The sequence below is a fragment of the Coturnix japonica genome, chromosome 21 (genome assembly GCF_054131305.1).
Source record: "Coturnix japonica strain WE chromosome 21, WE-NBRP24, whole genome shotgun sequence".
NCBI lineage: Eukaryota > Metazoa > Chordata > Aves > Galliformes > Phasianidae > Coturnix > Coturnix japonica.
Window position 1 is genome coordinate 6,949,146 of NC_140683.1, and position 17,256 is coordinate 6,966,401.

The 17,256-nt window shown below is 44.5% G+C and overlaps 2 protein-coding genes and 1 long non-coding RNA gene across 24 annotated transcripts in view; 2 read left to right on the forward strand and 1 right to left on the reverse strand.

The window, feature by feature from the left end:
• Positions 1–8,831, reverse strand: part of GPR107 (G protein-coupled receptor 107) — a 33,785-nt gene extending 24,954 nt beyond the window's left edge. For 2 of the 6 annotated variants that reach the window (XM_015879221.3, XM_085521343.1), the window contains exons 1-9: positions 8,711–8,831; positions 4,073–4,198; positions 3,539–3,589; positions 3,229–3,317; positions 2,945–3,093; positions 2,379–2,413; positions 2,121–2,177; positions 1,518–1,628; positions 185–318 (exon numbers count right to left, since the gene is read on the reverse strand). In XM_015879221.3, coding sequence (XP_015734707.2) covers positions 185–318; positions 1,518–1,628; positions 2,121–2,177; positions 2,379–2,413; positions 2,945–3,093; positions 3,229–3,317; positions 3,539–3,589; positions 4,073–4,198; positions 8,711–8,809 — 851 coding nt within the window. In that variant the 5' untranslated portion in view covers positions 8,810–8,831. Of the gene's footprint in view, positions 1–184; positions 319–1,517; positions 1,629–2,120; positions 2,178–2,378; positions 2,414–2,944; positions 3,094–3,228; positions 3,318–3,538; positions 3,590–4,072; positions 4,199–8,705 lie in introns of all 6 variants that reach the window. The other 4 variants (XM_085521340.1, XM_085521344.1, XM_085521341.1 and 1 more) reach the window with 3 other exon arrangements.
• A 43-nt stretch (positions 8,832–8,874) lies between these two features.
• Positions 8,875–13,028, forward strand: LOC107321843 (uncharacterized). 2 transcript variants are annotated; one of them, XR_014936285.1, is made up of 4 exons: positions 9,227–9,365; positions 10,539–10,629; positions 12,277–12,382; positions 12,832–13,028. It is a non-coding gene; the product is annotated as an uncharacterized LOC107321843 (long non-coding RNA). The 2 variants fall into 2 exon arrangements; XR_014936284.1 differs by lacking the exon at positions 12,277–12,382 and having other exon boundaries at positions 8,875–9,365.
• Positions 13,029–13,652: 624 nt separating this feature from the next.
• FNBP1 (formin binding protein 1) overlaps positions 13,653–17,256 on the forward strand; it is an 81,957-nt gene continuing 78,353 nt past the window's right edge. For all 16 annotated transcript variants that reach the window (XM_085521325.1, XM_085521326.1, XM_085521317.1 and 13 more), the window contains exon 1: positions 13,653–13,879. In XM_085521325.1, coding sequence (XP_085377451.1) covers positions 13,856–13,879 — 24 coding nt within the window. In that variant the 5' untranslated portion in view covers positions 13,653–13,855. The remainder of the gene's footprint in view (positions 13,880–17,256) is intronic.

A 17,256-nucleotide genomic window follows, 5' to 3' on the forward strand; every position in this document is an offset into this window, starting at 1 on the left:
TGTGTTAACGTGGCTTCTAATTAGTAATTCCTACTGCCTTTGACTGTAATCAAAATTACTGGCATATAACACTATGACAGGGTTCAAGTTTTAAGTGATTAAATCTGAACTGGGTATAACAAGTGGAAAAAACACATCAAACAAGCTAAGTCCATATTTGTCACTGAAACAAAACTTTGCTTACCGGCGTTTACGAAGTATGTGGATCCACACAGTCCCAGACAGGAAAAAGAAGAGTGCCATGGAAATGTAAAGTTTTGGCAGTGGGATCTCACCTGCTGAGAGGTAGCTTTCAGGGTTCTTCTCCGTAATTTCTATCTGAATATTAACGGTATGTTATGCGGACAGTTATAAAAACATTTGGCTAAAGCACTCATGCAATGGCTCTTCCATTTACAATTCGTCTTTCTGGAGAGGTAATGTTAAAACACTCAATGGAAAAAAATATGAGGGCTACTCCAGAAGTGATGCCTCCTATTTTATTATGCAGGTCCATGACATCAGAGGTGAATGCTGGTCATATGGCAGTAAAGGATGAACCTTCTTACCAGTATCCCTTTACATTTTGTTGCCATACAACAGATGGCAGCAGAAGGGGCAGTCTGATAAATGGTGAATGACACAGAAGTGCATATGAAGCAAAGGTGTGCCCCTGAATTCCCCGATACAGAAGAAATTGCACCTACTGACATTCATCAACACCTGCTGAACATTTACAGACACCAAACAGTGGATCTTAGCACAGCAAAGTGGTGGGTGCTAGCAAGAATGCATAGCCAGCTAATGGTGGTGACTATGTTGAAAAGTAGTGTTTTGAAGCTAAGAAATTGCTTTATCAAACAGTGTTACTGTGCTCCTTGTACCTGTTGTCATTTCCATGGAAACAAATAGGAGGCATCACTTTCAGATTTATCTATGTAGAATCAGCTCTTCATCCTCAAGAGTTTTAAAACGTTTTTAGAACTACATCCACACCCTGAGCTGTTCTACTACATTCTGGCTCAACACAGCACAGAACTGAACCCCAGGATGTTAAAAGAGATAGACCATGCTATAATATATTGCCCTTAGGAATATTCACTGAGCAGTGTAAAAATGCATCCTGATTCTGGACAGAAAAAGCAAACAACAACAACAACAAAAGCCCTGCAAATTCATAAATACCAATAGTTTAAACTGCAATAAGTCTTAATATCTATAATTGCGTAAAGAGAAGATTTCTGACAGCAACCAGATATGAGATGTTTTAGCTCTCACTTTGTCACAGTACCAGTCACAACTGTGTACACTGATGCTCAGATGTAGCCCTCATATTTCCAAACATTTCTCTAGAAGTTATATTTTAATTTTTCTTACTATAGTTGCTGCCTACAGAGATTAAATGCATGGCTCTGAATCACTTCCCACCCCATATATACGCTCATATACCACATGTGCTTGGTATACAAGCTACAGTTGAAAGTTGTATGTTTTAGATAAAGTGAATGAGTTAATTACACTTAAGAAGCTATACTCACGTCAAGACTAAACAGCTGCTGATCACGAGTTTTCCCATCACCACCAATACATTTATGGAAATACAGGCTGTAGAGACCTTCTTGGTTATCAGAACTGATGTTAAAGAAAAACTGAAAATAAAGAATAGGTAAGTCAACATCATTCTCATTCAACAGCTGGGCTGCACTGTAAAGAAGCCATCCCTACCGAAGATAGAAAAATCAGGTCAGCTGGTTCATTTCAGCAAATACACTGTTTTGAGGATACCTGCATATGTGCAAATCTCACATTATCTCAAAATATTCCAGGTAGAGAAACACTATGATTGTGCAACTCTAGAAAGCCAAGACCTTCAGGCATCAGTGTTAAAGAGAAAAGATAACAGCAAGTATCCTCTACCTAATGTGATGAACCACAGAATTTTTATCATACCTGCCCAAATGCAAAAGCAGCTGCTCTGCTCCTACCCCAACCACACACATTTCCATAGCTATATAAAACTGTTCCATAACACATGACAATTTCAAACGTTTTATAGGAACCAACAACCACAAGTGAATCAGTGTGCTGAAACAAAGGAACTGTCTGAACACATTAGGTCTAGACAGTGGCAGAAGCCCTACCTGGAATGAGATAGTTCCTCTGTCATTGTGAACAGGATGCTGTTGTTCTACTATGCTCTGAGAAAAGAAAACAAACACAGATTTTGAAGCAGGTACCTGCTACATCTGGTTACATCATCCAAGCAATCAGAACTGCATGTTGTAAGTTCACAGGGAAGCTAAAAGCAATGAAACACTTCTCTCAACCTTCTGGCCATGCCTGATTTTGGAGTGCTCCCCCACATTCTTTCTGAATGAGAGCAGCAGATAGTTTCTTACCTGAGAGGATGTTGTACTTCGCTTGGACCTGGTAACTAGAGATAGAAATATTACAGGTATCAGTGGAGTGTTTGCATGTAGGCATCCTCACAGACTACCACCTTCTACACACTGCCAGTACCTTACTCAAATATTCTTAATGTTAATCCATGTAGTAGTTTCCAAGACAACCATTAACAGATATTTCTCCCCAGCCCCTCCCCTACTACCCCAGGACTCTTCCCTCCACATCCATTCATTCCGAATGCAACATCAAATGTTAAGATGGTGAAAATTCAAAACTTAAATTTTGTTTTTGGCTTCTGCATGTCAGCACACTGTCAATGTTCAAGCTACACTACTGCAAAACTAGACCCGTTGATGAATGATGTTCAGTGTTATCCAGCCTCATTCCCTGACTTGTTCAAACAACTAAGCAAAATAAAGATGGCATGCTCCATTTTCACAAGGCTGTGTAAATTCCAGCCCAAGGGGATCCCTGGAATGCAACCACAACACACTGTTGGATGCACGCTGGCCAGAAATCAGCAATGAAGACACACACAGTCAGGTTTAGCAAAACGTACCTGTGCCATCTGTATTTTTGTTAGTCTCCGTTGGACTTTTATCTTCAGATTTTGGTGGTTTGGTAATCAATGCAGTGGCATTTTCCTCAGACACAAATGAAATTTTAGGCAGCAGGTGAGAAGCTTCTGCAGAGAACCGTACCTTCACACTGATGAAACAGATTTTATTTCTTTAATATAAAATTAAGCCAATCAATGTTCCTAAAGAGGCTGTCATGATCTACATGTGATCATAAATCATTATCAAAATATGCCAAGAACCATTAAAGAAAGTATTTACTCACACATCATTTTTGAAGTCCAGAAGTAAGATTACAACAGAAACACCTTGCTCAGGTTTCTTATTCAAAATACAGTAATCCACTTCTTCATCCTGGCAATGAAAGCAAAATATCTTCAAAGTACCTTCCTGTTCATAAGAAACGGGCATGCTCTCCCCCAGGTGGAGGTAACTATTTTTAGTCCACTAAGATACATAATTGGATTATCCGTAACAACCTGCCTGTATCTAATGGCTCTTCCTTCCAGGTCCTCCTGGAAGTAGGCAGACTATGATATGACCCTACCATAGAAAAGAAAATCCACATCTCTTACCAGATATGTGGAGAACCCATCATTCCTTGTTCGATCCAGACTGAACCCCACCTATGAGACAATAAAAAAGAATCTGTCAAATTAAAACAGCTCAGCCACCACAGGATAAGAAGCCAAGTCAACATGAAATGAGCCAAAAATGGCATTTCTTAAATTAGCTGTGCTAAGTTTAAGGCAGAATTCAGATCTTCTTTAGGTACTGCCTAGTTATACAGCAAATCATTCAAATATAACGTAAGTAGGATCTCTGTAGGTCTCTTCCAATTCAGCTATTCTATTTTACACATAAAATAGATAAATGCAGACAAGTTCAGCAGAGTATCTGATAAGTTAAAATTAGTTCTTAAGACAGAATGAATATCACTGGAGGATAAGTCTGGTAGAACTTATATCCTCACAAGTTGCTCACAGCTGTGAAGGACACACTCAGCACTACTTGTTACAACATGACACTTCAAACCGGTTTAAAAAAATCCATTGTGTGGGTAATTTCCCAGGAAGTTTAATGCAGTGACTGGATGCAAAGTAACTTACTGATGAGCTGCCCTTGTCATCAGTATTCAGAGGTGGCTTCAATGAAAGGTTGCTCACATTGACTGTCATGAAACCATTCTTGAAGAAGCCAAAGGTATTCAGGTGCACTTTCTGCCTCACATCATCCTACGAGAAAGAAGAGTTTACAAATCTCACAGTGTCACTATTTTGGCTGAGTTAAACACACAGTCACCTGCAGGTGCAATATAAGAGGAAGTAAGGTGACCAAGATTGACACTCCAGTGTTCATGCAGAGCATCTATCCGATCATACCAAGAGCAAATTTCTTTAGGACACCTTCAGATATAGCCAATCATTTCATTGGAATCAATCCACTCTTCCAACAACTTCGACATGAGCTTCAAACAAGCGTGGCAATGCTTATCACTTGACTACACTCTTCAGAAAGATGCAAGAAAAAAGCCTGGAGGAAATAAAATCTCTGGGACCACTGATTAAATGAGGTATTGCTATTCAATATATATATATATATAGAGAGAGAGAGAGAGACAGACAGACTGTTTGTAATCCCAGCCACTGCAAGAGACTGAAGAGGAATGAGTCAACTATGGTGCTCTTAGCTAAGACTCAAGGCCTTAAGACTTCAAGAACGATTAATGTCAATTAGGAAGAGTGAGGTCAAACAGAATCACCTGGGTTGACTTTCCTACCAGGAATCCCAGTCCTCTCTTCTGCCCCTCACCTTAGTTGTACAATAGCTCATCTCTTCTCAGACTGGCAAAGAAACTGCATGAATGGACACCTTCTCATACCTGGCTCAGTCAAGAACAGTTCAAATACAGTTGGCTTTTTTTATTGCCCTCTGCATAAGGAGATCATGAAGGACCACACATGAAAAGCAGTAAAAATTGCATTCTGACATCCTATCAGACAAGGAAAGGTCTCATCCCTAATACTTTGCATTCAAAAATCATAAGAGTAGGTATGGAATCTGACCCCCAAATCCTACAGAATCTTTAACTGGAAGGAAAATCAGAACAGAACGACTAGAATTAAGAAGCAAATCTAAAGTGTAGTTGTCTCCCCTTTCCTGACACACTGATTTGGTATCCCTGCATAAAACTTTCCTTACACAAATATCACTCAGTATAACAGCAGCACACAAATCCTGACACATCACAGCTAGATTACAGGTTGGCTAAGAGACCACCCTAATAGAATCAGGTTAACCTGGCAAATAACCAGATGGTTCCCCTAGTGCTTGGAAGAGGAAAAGTCAGCAACACATGGCTTGCAGCAGATGCCTTGTTTAACTATAGCTGTGCTATCTCCATGTTGTAGGCCAGTTACATGCTTGAGGCAATAGTCCATCTGGTTAGTTTCACAGAGCTTTCAATGTAATCTCTCAGCCAGCAGGTTAACATGATCTTTTTTAGCTGTACACCTGGTATGGTATTAACCACTTCTGCAGGGATAATCATTTGTGTGGGTGTCAGAGACAGGGCAAGGAGGGAAAGAGAGCATCACCCAGCCACAAGGCTTTCCTATGTGATGTAAATACAATGAGAAACAGCTGCTTAACTCTAAATCCTTACAAGCAGTTCAAGTTAAGTTCATTTGTTCCAGTGGTTCACCAATACGCTGCCCATCAACGAATGATAATTAACACATAACATGCACTTTCCTCCCTGGTTTGTATCAGCTTTGAATCCTTAGAGTTTACAGATTTAGTTCACAAATCCTTCAGCTTTAAACCATCCTGAAGAAGCAACTGCACATCCTCCAAGAGCATCCCTTGCTCCATATATCGACAGCTTAAAACTGCAGGCTTACCAATAGCCATCTCACCTTTCACAAGACATTTAATAGGTCAGAAAAATATGGCTTTCATTTATAATCTCTCAACTTCTGACTTCAGAAACCTAAGGTTATGTCATGATAACAAAGGTGTGAACCAGTACTAAGGAATACCTTGCTATATAAATACTCTGCACCTCTTGAACATGACTCAAAGAAGTGTTATCCAAGATCCCGTAGCTCAGAACCTGCAAATTATTATTATTTAACATTTTGCTCATAATGTAATTGGGATGATGCTATTAGCACAGAGAAGATTTTAACTGAGGGTGTTGACGCTTACATGGAATGAACTGTATTATCTGTGTAAGCTCAGTAATTTGTACAAAACTAAGTTGTTTTGGAAGGCCTTATCAACTTGAGCAATTGAAATCCAAGACTTACCAAGATAAAAAGGCGACAAGGATTCACATGAACAGAAACAACCAGTGGAAATTAACATCTCCCACATAAAAGCTAAATATGAAGCTGAAATTCAGACAATATCATTAAACAGGAGGGAGTTTTGCTTCCCTTTTGGAAATCATTGCATGGCAGAGGTAACTCTCAATTTAATCAGAAAGCAACACCACAAATAACTACATAGCACTGCTGACTGGATGGCTCCTCTTGTTAAGTCTCTAGAAACCTCTTTATTTCAGCAGCTTACCAGCATTAAACTTAACTGCGTGCTTGACAAAGGCCTCAGCTACACAAACTTCCCCATTCTCAGAAGCAGTTTGCCACAGCATTATGCAAAGCAGAAGGTTTCAGTAACACAGCTTTCAATTGCTGGGACTGGGGATAAAACAAAACACCCCTTCCAAAAACAACCACAGCACACACCATAGTTTTGGTAACCAGAAAGGAAGAAAATCATCTTTATTCTAACAGAAAGACTCAAACAAATTCATCTTCAGAAAGAAAAGAAATGCTTCAATTTGTACGTTTCCATAAAGATAAAAAGCTATTTTTACAACAGTGAACCACACAGAAAAACAGGAAAGCTTCACTTCAGTACATTAATTACCAGGAAGAAAGCTTTTCTAACTTAGGCAGCAGCAGCTTGTTTGAGGAAGCCCATACTTTTAACACGGCCTCAGAGCACACGTTGCCAACAGCACCAACAGCAGAAGGGCTGGTTCATTGTAAAGGGCTATCGGTAGAGAACTGGATGTTTACATAAAGTGCTGTAAAATCACAAACGAAGAGACTGCACTCCAACAATAAAGTTCATGTTTACACGTTTACACAGGTGCACAAAGGCATGAAAGCACTTCTGATTTCCCTGGTGCTTGGTAGGTCAGTGTTGCAATTTACATGAAACTCATAGTACTCAGCGAAGACCATACTTCATATTGATTGTAATAAATAAGAACAAAAATCAAGCAACAAATCTTTTATATCTTAGCAGTTTAGAAATACCTGGATAGGAACTATAAACAGCGATGTTTGCTGCTGAGGTTTGCTTGAAACCAGCTTGGAAGTTTACTATGCAACAGAAATACCAGCTCAGTATAAGCTTCCAGCTGTTGGTTAGAAAGTCTTCCAAACAATAAAGTAACCAATACAGGTTTCCTAGTTTGTTGTTTCAAAGGAAAGTTAATTTTTCCTGAGGCAGAACAATGTCCTATTGCATTTTAGGCTATTACTCAGACAGGTAAACTCCCTGTGAATGAGTCAGGAATGATGGGCCTCTAAATTATGGGCATAGGGGACAATGCTGGTATGTTCTCCTGCAACAGAATCCCAGGACAGCCTTCTTACAACAGGCCAAGCAGCACTGCTGGGGCTGCAGCTCCCACCACAGCCTGCCCTACTGCCTCAAGCAATGAGCTGCCCCCAAACACAGGTAAAAAAACCCACAAAGGAATCTGTCCAAAATCACAGAATGAGCCGGGTTGGAAGGGACCTCAAGGATCATGTAGTTCCAACCCCCCTGCCTGGCAGGGCCACCAAACATACACCTTTACTAGATCAGGTTGCCCAGGGCCCCGTCCAACCTGGTCTTGAACACCTCCAAGGACGGGGCATCCACAACCTCCCTGGGCAGCCTGTTCCAGGGCCTAACCACTCTCCTAGTGAAGAACTTCCCCCTAACATCCAACCTAAATCTTCCCTCTTTTAACTTCAAACCATTTCCCCGTGTCCTGCTATTGTCAGCCCTTTCCAAGAGTTTACTCCCCTCCTGGGAGTAAGTTCCCTTCAGGTATTGAAAGGCTGCAATGAGGTCACCCCGCAACCTTCTCTTCTCCAGGCTGAACAAACCCAACTCCCTCAGCCTGTCCTCATAGGGGAGGTGCTCCAGCCCCCTGATCATCTTCCTGTCCCTCCTCTGAACCCTTTCCAAAATCTCCATGTCTTTCTTGTACTGGGGGCTCCACACCTGAAGCACAACCTGAAAAGCACAACACCAAAAGCACAACCCGAAGTCTATTAAGCTGAAGTAGAGAGCAGTCAGCACCCGTTCCTTCTTCTGCCTCTAGCAATCACTTGATAAAGTGCCCATCACTAGGAGAAATAAAGCAACACCGCAGCCTTCAGAGTAGAACGATAGAAGCCCCACACCCTGAGGCAGCTCCCCCACAGCACAGATGGGGCAACACACATAGGAACAGTAAGAATAACAACAAAACCAAAGCCAACAGGAGCCCCAACAGGCCGATACACAGCGGGAGAGCTGGACCAGCAGCGGCGGCGAAGGGCCGAGCCAAGCAATGGGACAGGCCCAAAGGGAGGAGAAGACCCCCGGCCTGAGGAGACAGGATCAAGTCGAGCCCACCACCCCCCTCTCACCCCACCCGAGACCGAGCCAAAAGGATGCTACGGCGCAGACCTTACTTTGAGGGTGAGGTGATGGACTCGAGCTCCAGCCGGACCCACAGAGAACAACGCCAGCACAGCCACGGTAAGAGCGGCTGGAAGGCCGAGCGCCGCCATCTTGACTCCAACATCAGCATCCTGTTCCCGCGGCACTTCCGGGAGCGGGGCGGCCTGGGAGGGTCACGTGAGCTACTATGGCGGGCGGGGCGGCCGGGCCTCCCCACAGCCTGCGGGTGTCATGGCGGCGAGGCCTTCCATTGCTGTGCTCCGTGTTGGGGGTGCTTCACGTATCTCAGGCCTATCTGCTGCCCGAGGGAAGGACCTGAGCTGAGTCCTGTCCTCAGCTGAGGCCTGTCCTGAGCTGTGTTGGTGCCTGCTCCCACGGGGCTGGGAGCAGTGGTGATGGCAGTCTGATGGCTGGGTGTTTGTACTGAGAGCTGGACTCGGTGGGTTGGATTTCAACGTCTTAATGTGTATATAAACAAAAGGTTTTCTGCTTCCTTTGTGGGGGGTAGCGTGGAAACTGCTGAGCTGTTTGATCGCTGTGGTCTCACTTGAAGATACATGCAGCCCAGATTCAGCTTCAGTGTAACTACATGTAACTGAAGGAGCCAACACTGTGCCAAGGGACACTGCAGGTGGCCTTACCCATTGCTGGAACCATTTCTGAAAGGTAATCTGCCTTAACAACGTGATACAACACAGCTCCTGCACGTTCTGTCACCTCTCATCACTCCAATGTTCTTCCCTTCACCCTAAGCTGGGTGTACAACAGCAATAGGACAGCAGGGCAGTGAAGTGCTTGGCTTCATCAGGGTGAATAGGCAAAGAAAAATCCTGACTCTTGTAATAGTGCTTACGTGGAACATCCCACCTTTGTTCAGTGGTGATTCAGGCGTTACTCTACATGTTACCTCTTATTTAATCTCCCCTTCTTCCTCTCATTCTCTTCGCTAATAGCATAAACACAGATCTCTCAACACTACCAAAGAAACGTGGGCTGATACCTGAACGTACCTGAAACTCTGATAAATGAACTCTTTCGATTATTCTTTCTCTAGGCAGTAACTCAGGCGAGCCGCTAGATGTCCCCTCAGCATCAGGCTTCGTGGTGCACGTAGCTACACCCTGCCGGCTGTGGGACATCATCAGAGATTTACTTTGAAAACAGGATTCTGGTTCACATCTTTTCTCCAAATCCACATTTTTAGTGTTGGAATTACTATAATTCCTGTGCTTAGACCTCCCTAGGAAACATAGAGACTCGTGAGAAGTGGTTATTTGCAGCCCCAGCTGCAGCACAGGCTTTGTGCCTTACTCTGCTCTCATTGACTATTTCAGTAGCCAAATGACATGGAGCTTTCCCGTATAATTCCAGGCACTGCTTCAGCCCATCAGCATCTCCTAATCAGAAGGTATTTCCTATTAACAATCAGGGTATCTTACACCACAAGCTGAAACTGGCTGAATATTTCTCCTCTCTGCCAGCCTCTCAGGATATCATAGAGACTAAATCACAACTGATCTAACTTCCACAGATCACTTAGTCTAGAACTTGCAACATGTCTGCTTTCAGTGGTTATACATTTTTAAGAGGTTGTATACACCTCTGATTCTAGACTTAAATTCACATGCCTATCAATACATGAATCGCCTTTTCTCTGTAATTAATATACTGTAGTAACCAGTCTTATCTTTACAGTGATGTTTTATTGTAGCCACAAGATAAGATAAACCTGGCTGTAAATAGGCTGTTTAGCAGTTAAGAATAACAGCATTCACATATGCTTAGTTTCTTTATATTCCTTTTTATTGTATTTCCTCCCACGTACCTGAAAACAATTAGGATTCCTCACAGACCTTTTTGGACGTATATGATAAGCAACTGTTGAGACTGGATGGAAAGCATGAGCAGACTCTTGGCATATGGATAGTCTGTAAGTACAGCTCAGTACAAAGTAAAAATGGGTTGAGTATTCAGTAATTAGTGTACTCTATGAACATATTATGGGTATATTGCAGAGTAGCAAAGCCTGTTTTTCCTCTAAAGAAAACTCAAGCATAAAAGCAGTCAGAGGAATAGCAACTTCACCTTTCAAGGTTGCAGTCCTACAGATACTAAGCAAAGCAAGCCCAGGGATAGCAGCTGAGGTTATCAGGCAAGCTCCTAACAGTAAATCAGAGGTGAACCATGAAATTGTTTTGTAGTTTAGATGCTGAAATTAGAAGTCTGCATAGTTAAAGAGTAAAATAATGCCTCAGACTGATGCTTAAATGAGGCTCCTGTGTCAGTAGGCAGAGGGTATGTGCAGGGTGGGGTGGAGGCCCCAGGTGAGGATGGTCAGGGCCATTATGGTTTATTGGCTCTTTATCAGATGTTAATCAGACCCCTCTGATAAGTCTGCCCACTGATAGGGCATGTAAAGAGAACCTAGGTCCCCCTATTGTGTGTCTGAATGAGCTGGGTAAGTTGTGACTGCAGAAAGGAAACAGCTGTAATGGTGATGGCCTTAGGGAAAGGTGTGTCCTCTTCCTTTCCTGGTGCTTTTTCAGTTCCAGCGTATGAAAGGTTATAAGCAACATCTACATTACAGATCTTAGATGTGGATGATCTAGGTAGTATTGTAGAAACAAAAGGGAAGCAGCTGTAAGGATGATAACTGGGGGGGGGGGGAAGGTGGGTCCCCTTCCATTTACGTTCCGGTAGTTAAAAATGTTTATACTTACTTTACAAGCTATCATTTTCCTTGATTTGCATGAAAAAAACACAAAGACTGAGGATTTAGGTTAAACTATGGTTGAAGGATTTGTTTTTACCTTTCTCGGTTGCTAAATGATTTGGAACGGAGCTGTTTTGAAGTTGGTTTTTTTTCTTGTTTGCTTTTTTATTTAAAGGAATTGCTTCTGCTTGGGCTCGGGATTTAGTGTGAGGAATGCACTGAATCACAGTAACAGGGATATAAACAGGGAATTTACAGGAATATGCCTCTATCTAGATAACAGATCTGAATGGTTTTGTTCCCAATGCAGCCAGGGGAAAACTCCTACTGGTTTCTGTATCTCTCTGCTTTGCATTGTGTGAATTAGATAATGGAGAGATAAATAATCGGGTTTTTAAGCTTTATTTTGAGTTATTCTTTTGAGGCTGGAACCTGCTAAGCCTTCTCACATCATGCTGTAGCATAAAGGGCACTTAATGCTCCCATCGTTGTTAATTACATTAGTAATTAAGGGTGAATCAAGCTGCAGGCTCTGCTGTTTTGGGCACTGCACTAACAAAGCAGTAAGATAAGTGGCAGTCTCTGTCTTGGAGAGCATCAGATTAAATAACAAAGAATGGGAGGAAAAAATCTACCAGAAATATCTGGCATGCAGCTTACTTGGTTTTACCTTTGAACCCCATCCATATGAATCTTAATCTTCACAGGTTTTGGTATTGTTGATTCTGATGTGCCATCCTAATACAGAACTTGCATTTCTGGCCTGTACCTTTCAATAACCAGTTATGTGTTTTTTTGTCTTTCAGTGGGGACAGGTTTCCCTGCTCTTGCTGGTGTAACAGGTTTGCCTTGTTCCCCTCCCAGGTCTTTGTGCAAAAGGAAATTCCACTGCGAATTTGCCTCAGATACCAGCGCTGCTTTGCTCTCGGAGTCTGTGCCGTTCTTTTTGTTCGAGTATTTATGGATTAAGGTCTCAAATAGTTGTGATGCAATTATGTTCTCTGCTTTTGTCATGTGTTCTGGGTGGACATAAGGCTAAGGAAGGACAGCAGCCCCTCGTATCCCTCTGCTGAGAGCTTGTGGAGGTAGAAGCCCTTAGGATGATGTGGAGGTGCTTGAGGCAGCATGGCAGGCTCAGATATTCAAATCCGTTGGCAACAGCAGGAAGAAGTAGTCTGTAAAATGAGTTGAACAGCGTTGCTTAGTTGTGATGTAGTCCTTTAAAGATATTAACGTTTAATGGTGAACAAAAGCAGCTCCTGCTCTGTGCCTGGCTTCAAGCGTAGCAGCATTCGACTCAAACCAATGGGGATACAATGAAATGCAGTTGCATTATTAGCATCGTGCTCATCTTTACTGTTGTTCTAAATGTTGGAATCACTTCAATTATCCTTCTTTTGTTTTTCTTTTCTCATGCAGCTTGATATCTGTGTGCAGTGTGAGTGCATGGATCCAGAGGAGGTAACGCATGCAGCAGCTGTGCAGTTATCAGGCGGATCCCAGCCCTCTGTGAGCAGATTGAGCCCCTCAGGTGAATAAATGTTCTCCCTCCTTTCTGTTCCCATGCAAATCTTTCCTGAACAGATACAGCAATAAACACAAACCAGGAATCTAAAGGTCTCCTCGCGTTTCATGCAGCTGGAAAGCAGAAGTCTAAAAATCAGATTAGGGTGACGCAGCTGAAATAAACACCAAAGATGAGCACAAAATAAATCTTATTTCTCCAGCAAGGAAACGAGCTGAGTTCTGCAAAGCCTGCGTGACTGCAGCCGTGCCCTGTGTCAGGGTGCAGGCAGGTAACTCGATTATTTCCCTGCCTGTTCAATGCTGATGGATGACAGCCCACGTTCCTGGATGCGGCTGGGCTGGGGTGTATTTGGGTTTGGGTTGGGGTGTGATTGGGTTTGGGTTGGGGTGTGATTGGGGAGGAAGCCCCTCCCTGCAGGGTGTGTGTTTCCTTATTCATCGGGGCTATTTGCCCCCCTCATCCAAATCTCCAAAGCAGACAATTAAATAACATAAACCCTCGCTTTAAAGCGATAAGAAACAGGGCAGCGGATGGGCACGGCAGCCTCAATGCACGGAGCGCCCACCATCCCGGGGGGCTGCGCGCTCCCGAAGGACGCGGGGGCGCGCATCCGGCGGCTGCGCTTGCGCACTGCTCACCTCACCCCCCCAACCGCCGCGGGGCGCGCATGCGCAGTGCACCAGAGCTGTCAAGCGCTCCCCCCTCCCGCCCCGCTCCGCCGCCGCTCGGGCCATTTTGCGGCGCGATGAGGCGGGAGCGGCGGTGAGCAACGGTGAGCAGCGGCCGAACCGCTCTGCTCCTTCGCCTCAGGGATCCGAGCCGGTTCTTAAGCTGTGTGGGGAGAGGAGGAGAAGGAGAAGCCTCGCTGAGGGGCAGCGACCCCCCGCCCGCCCTCCGCTCGGCGCCGGCGGAGCCATGAGCTGGGGCACGGAGCTGTGGGTGAGTAACGGGGAGTGAGGGGGGGGAGAGGGCCGGGACCGTGAAGGAATTAACGTGCAAATAAACGGGGCGAGCAGAGCCGCCCTGAGGGGCTGAGAGGGGCTGGGGGCTTCATTGCTCCGTGTGTGTGTGTGGTTTGGAGGTGGGCTCACACCGACGGGGTCTGGTTTAAGGAGGGAGGGGCTCGGGGGGCTCCTCTGGGCTCGGCCCGGCGGTGCAGGGTCGGACAGACTGAGAGCGGTGCGAGCCGCGGGTCGGAGCGGAGCAGTGCCGGCCTCAGTGCCGTGATATGAGCGGAGTTGGGAGGTGGCAGAAGGGAAACACGGGCTCGGTCACAAAGAGGACGCGGTGCAGCCATGTTTGGCAGCGAGGAGCAGCCCGATGTGAGGGGCGAGAGAGCGACCAGATGGGGGGTGGGAAACACCGCGAGTGATTGCGTGGGGTTGGGGCTGTGTGTGTGTGTGTGTGTTACACGGCGCTGTTGGCTGTGCTCATCGCAGCCCTGACTGCTGGGGAACACAGTTCAGACAGCATCCCGCTTTGCTGTGATATTGTGGTGTTATAGCTAGAAATACACAGTAACACGAGCATGGGACGCTTCCATCCTATGTTTGCCTGCTGCAAAGTGATGGAGTGCTGTAGCAACCTCTCTTTGATTCATTTCTTTAAGCAGCTCTGCTATATGGGAATGATTGTGGGGAGATCCACAGACTGCGTTGCTTTCTGCACCTTGTGTGCTTTGTGGGCAGGTTAAGCGGTCTGAATGCTGTTAAATAACGACTTGCTATATCAGTTTTGATGCAGAAGAATAAACGTGGTGTTCTCAAGGTGGGCTTAGCATCTGCTTTTGCCTTAGCAGTGCAGGAGTTGCTGAGATGATTCTGCACAAGACTAAGGGAAGAAGTGCTTATACACGGTTTATTGTAATGTGTGTGTTTGTGATGTTTGTTCCCTAAAGTTTTGTTGGTGAAATCCCTGCTATCTTCACCAGTATCATTTCTCGCATCCTCAATGTAGCTTGAGAAGCATAGCAGGTTTACTGAGGGGCAGAACACAGCGACCAGGTGCAGTGAGGCTGGATGCTGGGCTGGCAGGACTCGGTGTGTGCTACATTGGGCAGAGCTTTGTGAATGAATTGCTTTCCAGCCCTGTGGGTATCTGGGGCAGAATGCTGGCGTCCCTCTGTGCATCCACCCCCTTTCATAGGGAACAAAACCACACAACCAGCTTGGAATTAACACATACCACCACCTTTACTTGGTCCTGGCGTTTCTTAAACAAAATTGGATTTCTATTTGTTTTTAATATTTGTTTTAAGTAGTCACGTGTTGGTTATACAAACAGGTGTCATGAATTAAAAATGCCCGTTGTAGGGTGTGACTGGTGTAGGATTTGCTGTGGCCGATGGATGGGGTGGAAGTTGGGGTGGCAACAGGTGTTTCTAATTGTCGTTTAGGAACTTCACATCTGCAGGAGGAGCAGTGCTGTTTAATCAGGGTTGTGTTGCAAGGTGAGGTGCCCATAACCATAACCAGTAGAATTATTAGAGGTACCAGGGCAGCATTTGGATCCAATGTGATGGTAAATGCCTGAGGATGATGAGATCATGTAACAGACTGACTTGTCTGTGTGTGTGGCAGTGGCTGGAGGTGCTGTGCTGCTCTGTGTGCCCACAGCCTGCCCAGCTTTCTGCCCATTGCACTTGAAACATATGGAATCCAGGGGGAGGAGTGGTGGGTGAAGGGCAAAGTATGCTCATAGGATTGAAACCTTTTGTTTTCTGCTCCAGTTCAAGAGTAGCTGTAAGGGCTGACAGCAGGGGGTTGGAAGACTGGTCTTGTGTTAGATTCTTGCAGTTCAGTTTTCTAAATATTTATGTTAACGTAGCAAGTAAAGATTGTGCATGGGTGGGTATATAGATACAACTTGTAGCTTCTTCAGTGGCTGCACTTTGGGTCAGCAGGATCTGAAAGCGTTCTCACATCTTTCTCCCTCTTTTAGGTACTAAGAACAGGGATAGCAGTCTGGCACATGCTGCTACATTGGAGGGTGCTTTAGCTGGTGAAGTGCTGCTGTACTGTGGACTTCCCAGCAGGGTTCTTTCCTGTGGGATGAAGTGAGTGGTAGGAATTACATAGCGAGCTAAAACTAACCTCAGAGCTTCACTCCTTGTCTTGGGTAGGAAGGGCTGTGAGTTGAAGGGAGTTATGTTTCTTGATGGTACTGTATGCAGTGTAGGGAAGGTATCTGTAAATCTGTAGTGAGATGGTCCAGCACAACCTGTGGCTCCTCTGGGTGCTGTCACATCATGGCAAGTGCAGGTAGTGATGTCAGTCAACATGGGAAGGTTCATCCTTTATGCTATGAGCATTTCAGAGATGCAGATGCTGCAAGGTTATGGGCTCCTCCCCCCCTCCATGTCCAATATGAAGGTAAAAAAAAGAAAAGATTAAGTGGGGGGTTGTGATTTAATTGGTTTTCCTTGACCTTTGTGTGGCTGGGTGTCTGCTAACAGCTGTCACTGTCCTTTCAGTCTGGAGAAGGTGAGTATTTGTGTTTGCAAAGGGCTGAATGTGCTGCCCTTGCACAAGGAGCAATGCTGGCCAACTCCTCACATGATGGGTGCTTTGGGGACTGTGCCTTCTGTTTGTGCTGTTTAGTATGGAGAAAAAATTACAGCTTGTGCATATGGCTACTTTTGCTGTCTAAAGTCATTCCACTTCTAAATGTGGGTGTCTCTAAACCATTTACCATTTAGAAAATGATGTTCTTTTCTATCTGAATAGTAACATCTTCATTCACAGTGTGGAAATAAGTGGATTCCTGCAGACCCTGTTTCTATGAGCTATTCCCCCTTGTCAAACAGGGTTGCAGCTCTGAGATCTCAGTGCTTCCTGCATGGAGCTGATGGATCATTCCCACTCTCAGTCCTTGCATACCCAATTATCAGCAGCGTTTGTGTTTCAGCAGCTGTGATCCTGGATTTTCATTGAATGCAGCATTGTTCTCTAGTGCCATTGTAATATTTATAGCTCGTAGGTGATATATATACAGCAATGAGTCACGTTCTGAGTCTGTCTGCAGTTCTTAGGTGGTTGTGACCTCGGTGGCATCACAAAGTAGTTATCTGAGCACTGTAGTCAGACATCATCTTAAACTTAAAATGAAGGCTCTGTTCTTGTCAGCATATTCCCTGTAAGAGGCTCTGCAGAACTGGATCTATGTCTGATCTATAAATTAACTTCTTTTCCCCCTTAAATCTAGTTGGGTTGTTTGCAAGGTAGAAAATCCTTTTCTGAGAAGTGCATTGTATTGTGAACTGACTGTTACAATGTATTTGACATCATTCAGGCAACCAGAGGCAGAAAGTTCATGTC